We start from the raw sequence: 3,252 nt of genomic DNA, 5'->3' as shown, positions 1-3,252 counted from the left end.
GTGCATCCATACCAGCGGTCTGTGATCCGTGACTAGCGTGAACTCCGTCCATTGTAACGTGGTCGTCACGACGCGCGTCCGCCCCAGTCTAATCGCGGAAGCTTCTCCTTCCATCTGTCAACCGCGCGCTGCCGGGCCCTCGCCCTCTCCACTTCCGCCGCTCTTTGTGTCAGGGCCAGTCCCCGCTCGCGGAGGTCCCTCTTCTGATTGTACAGTTCTTTGTACACCTCCGCTAGCAGAGACCATGGTATCGATCCTGACACCACACACGCTGCTTCTACGGGGACGGTGCGATAGGCTCGGACAAGCCTGACAGCCAGCTGCCGCTGCAATTCATGCAGCGACTTTACGCTGGCGACTGTCAGGCTGCCCGACCACACCGGAGCCCCGTAGAGCGCAATGGACCCGACCACCCCCATGTAGAGGCGGCGGGTCCTCTCCTGGGCCCCCCGATGTTGGGCAGCAGTCGGCCAATACTGTTGACCGCCGCCCTAATTCGAGGGGCCAAGCGACGAAAGTGATCCTTCCAGTCCCAACGGCTATCAAGTGTTAGTCCCAGATATTTCATCTGGGGCTTTACTTCCATTCGGACCCCTTCTACCGAGATATGGGACCAGGGTGGCCCTCCCCTTCGTTCCCCGGAGAAGAACATGATCTCTGTTTTTTGGAGGGCCACCCTTAGTCCCAATGCGCGAATCCGGCGAACGACGAGAGTCACCCCCGCGCGCGATCTGCGTGCGGCTTCGTCCCAATTATCCCCACGGGCCAGCACCAGCGTGTCATCGGCATAACACACCAGGTGCAGGCCCGCGAGGAGGGCGCCCCGCAGCACCCAGTTGTATCCAAGGTTCCACAGGATTGGTCCAAGGACCGAACCCTGCGGAACCCCACAGTATACTTCCCTTGTGTGCAGCTGTTTGTACCGTCCCCTGTATGTGATGCACCTATCACTAAGATAGTTTCCGATCACCTCCTGAATATAAAGAGGCACTTCGTGATAGCGAAGCGCCTCTCGTATATATCTCCAGGGCAACGTGTTGAAGGCGTTCGATATATCAAGGCTCGTCGCCAACAACACGTCGCCCCGGCGGACCGCCTCATCCGAGAAGGCCTTCACGCGCAGTACCGCATCTATCGTAGATCGACCTTCTCGGAATCCGTACTGACAGTCCGCCAGATCGGGCCCTACCCGCGACAGGTGCAGTCTGAGGCGGGCCGCAATAATACGCTCAAAGAGCTTGCCCGCCTCGTCCAACAAACAGATGGGACGGTACGCCGCGGGAGAGTCCGCGGGGCGCCCCTCTTTTCTTAGCAGAACGAGTCCCGCCTCCTTTCATATGCGGGGGAAACGTCCCGTTTTGAGGCAGTTGTCAAACAACTGCCTCATCCGGCCTCCGAGAGCGCTCAGCGCGATGGGATCCCAGGCCTTTCCTGGGATCCCATCAGGCCCCGGGGCGGTATTTTTTGCCCGAAGCCTGCGGATTACCCAGGTGAGCTCCTCCCCCGTTATTTGCAAGTCCTCGGTCCAGTTAGTTTGGACCTCAGGACCTGCTGGTCCTTCCCCACCCTCCTCTCCGCTGTCACAGGGGAAGAGAGTGGAGACGACCTCCTCCAAGAATCGAGGGTGGAGACCCTCCGTGATCGGCGGACCCCCTGATCGCAGTTTCTTTCTAACGATCAGATAAGGGCGCCCCCACGGGTCCCTATCAAGGGTCTGCAGGAGCTCGTCCCATGCCTGAGCTTTCGCCTCCTTGGCTCGCTGAAGGGATTTCTTTGCAGTTTGATATCCCTCCAACAGCTCGGCCGCCTCTGCTTCTTCATGGCGCCTGCGACGACAACGGGTGTACCTGCGGCTTGTCCGGATACATATGGCTCGGAGCCTCGCTATATCTGCGGACCACCAGTACACTCTCCTCCTTTTATTGTCGGCCTGGCACCGCGGCATGGCCGTATCACATATATCGGTCATGGCCGCTCGAAACCAGGCCGCCTCTTCATCCACGTCACAGGCACCAGGCGCGGGAGTTTCCTCCATCGCCTTTGCAATAGCGGCCACCCTCAAGGCGTCCCTGTCGAGATGCTTGAGCGCCCATCGGGGGGGCAGTGGTCTACCCCCGCCTGGAGAGCGCGGCTGACTGCCCAAGGAGGGGTCCGAGACCTCCATCCGTATGTATCTGTGATCAGAGAGGGTCTCAGACCCCCCCATCACACGCCAGCCGGTCACCATGCGCGCAGCTCTGGGAGATCCCCATGTCACATCGACAATTGATCCCCCGTTCTGCCGCACACAGGTGTGAGTCGATCCTTTGTTTAAGACTAAGAGATCGAGCTCCGCCCCCCATTCACCAAGGACATCGCCCCTTGCATTGGTCACGGGAGAACCCCACTCGCCAGATTTGACATTGAGGTCCCCCATGACCAATACCAAGCCGGGCAGGAAACGGTTAATCTTCGCCCCCACCCGTCCCAGATATGCCTCGAATTGGGCAAGGTCCCTGTTTGGCGAGAAGTAGACCCCCACCACGACGATCTCCCCCCATTTTGCGATCACATATCCCTCACCGCTCCCCTCAATGGAGAGCGGGAGGGAATTTGACCCCCTGTCCCCAATAATGGCGACGGAGCCCACTGTGTCCCCTAACCAATTTGTTCTTGGGAGGACCTGATATGGCTCCGCCACCACCGCCAAGTCAATATTCCACTCCGCCATGTGCTGCAATAATAGGTCCTGCGCCCTGGCGGAGTGATTAATATTTGTTTGGAGAAGGCGGCTATTGTGCAACATTTATGTTTGCACAGCCGCCTCCTCCTGGCAATTCTCCCTAGGGGCCACTTGGGCCGCATCCTTGGGGGGGAGGGGAGTTGTCTCTCCTTCTTCTTTCTCCTTCCCCTTATCTTTGCTTAACTCTTTTGAGTTTTTGACCCCCCCTTTCTTTCCGGCACGGGAGTAGGAGCATCCCCCTCCCCCGTACAGGTGATCAGCCTTGCGCCCATTGTCACGGCAGAACGGGCAGCAAGGCCGGTCTGTGCAGCCGGCAGCTGTATGGCCGGGCTTTCCGCAGCGGTAACATAGTCCGCTGCGGTCCACCTCGGCCGTACACGTGGCCCTGGTGTGGCCCGCTCCCATGCATCTGTAGCACTGCAGTGGACGAGCCGCCAGGGCTTCTACTCTTGCCGTGATCCATCCTATTTGTATTGGACCCGAGCGCAGGATCTTGCTGGCTGCAAGAGCCGGGCATTGCACCCAGCAAC

At 59.3% G+C, this 3,252-nt stretch overlaps 1 protein-coding gene across 1 annotated transcript; it reads right to left on the bottom strand.

Moving 5' to 3' along the window:
- Positions 1–1,333: 1,333 nt before the first annotated feature.
- LOC145947450 (uncharacterized) lies at positions 1,334–2,416 on the bottom strand. The gene has a single exon (XM_083057224.1). It carries the CDS (start codon positions 2,414–2,416, stop codon positions 1,334–1,336), a length of 1,083 nt encoding a protein of 360 aa, XP_082913350.1.
- Positions 2,417–3,252: the final 836 nt, after the last annotated feature.

This window comes from Prenolepis imparis, unplaced genomic scaffold (assembly GCF_030444845.1).
Source record: "Prenolepis imparis isolate NDT839.2.m4 unplaced genomic scaffold, iyPreImpa1.0 SCAF_82, whole genome shotgun sequence".
NCBI classification, from domain to species: Eukaryota; Metazoa; Arthropoda; class Insecta; order Hymenoptera; family Formicidae; genus Prenolepis; species Prenolepis imparis.
Note: the sequence above shows the minus strand (reverse complement) of the source record. Positions and strands in the feature narration are given on the sequence as shown.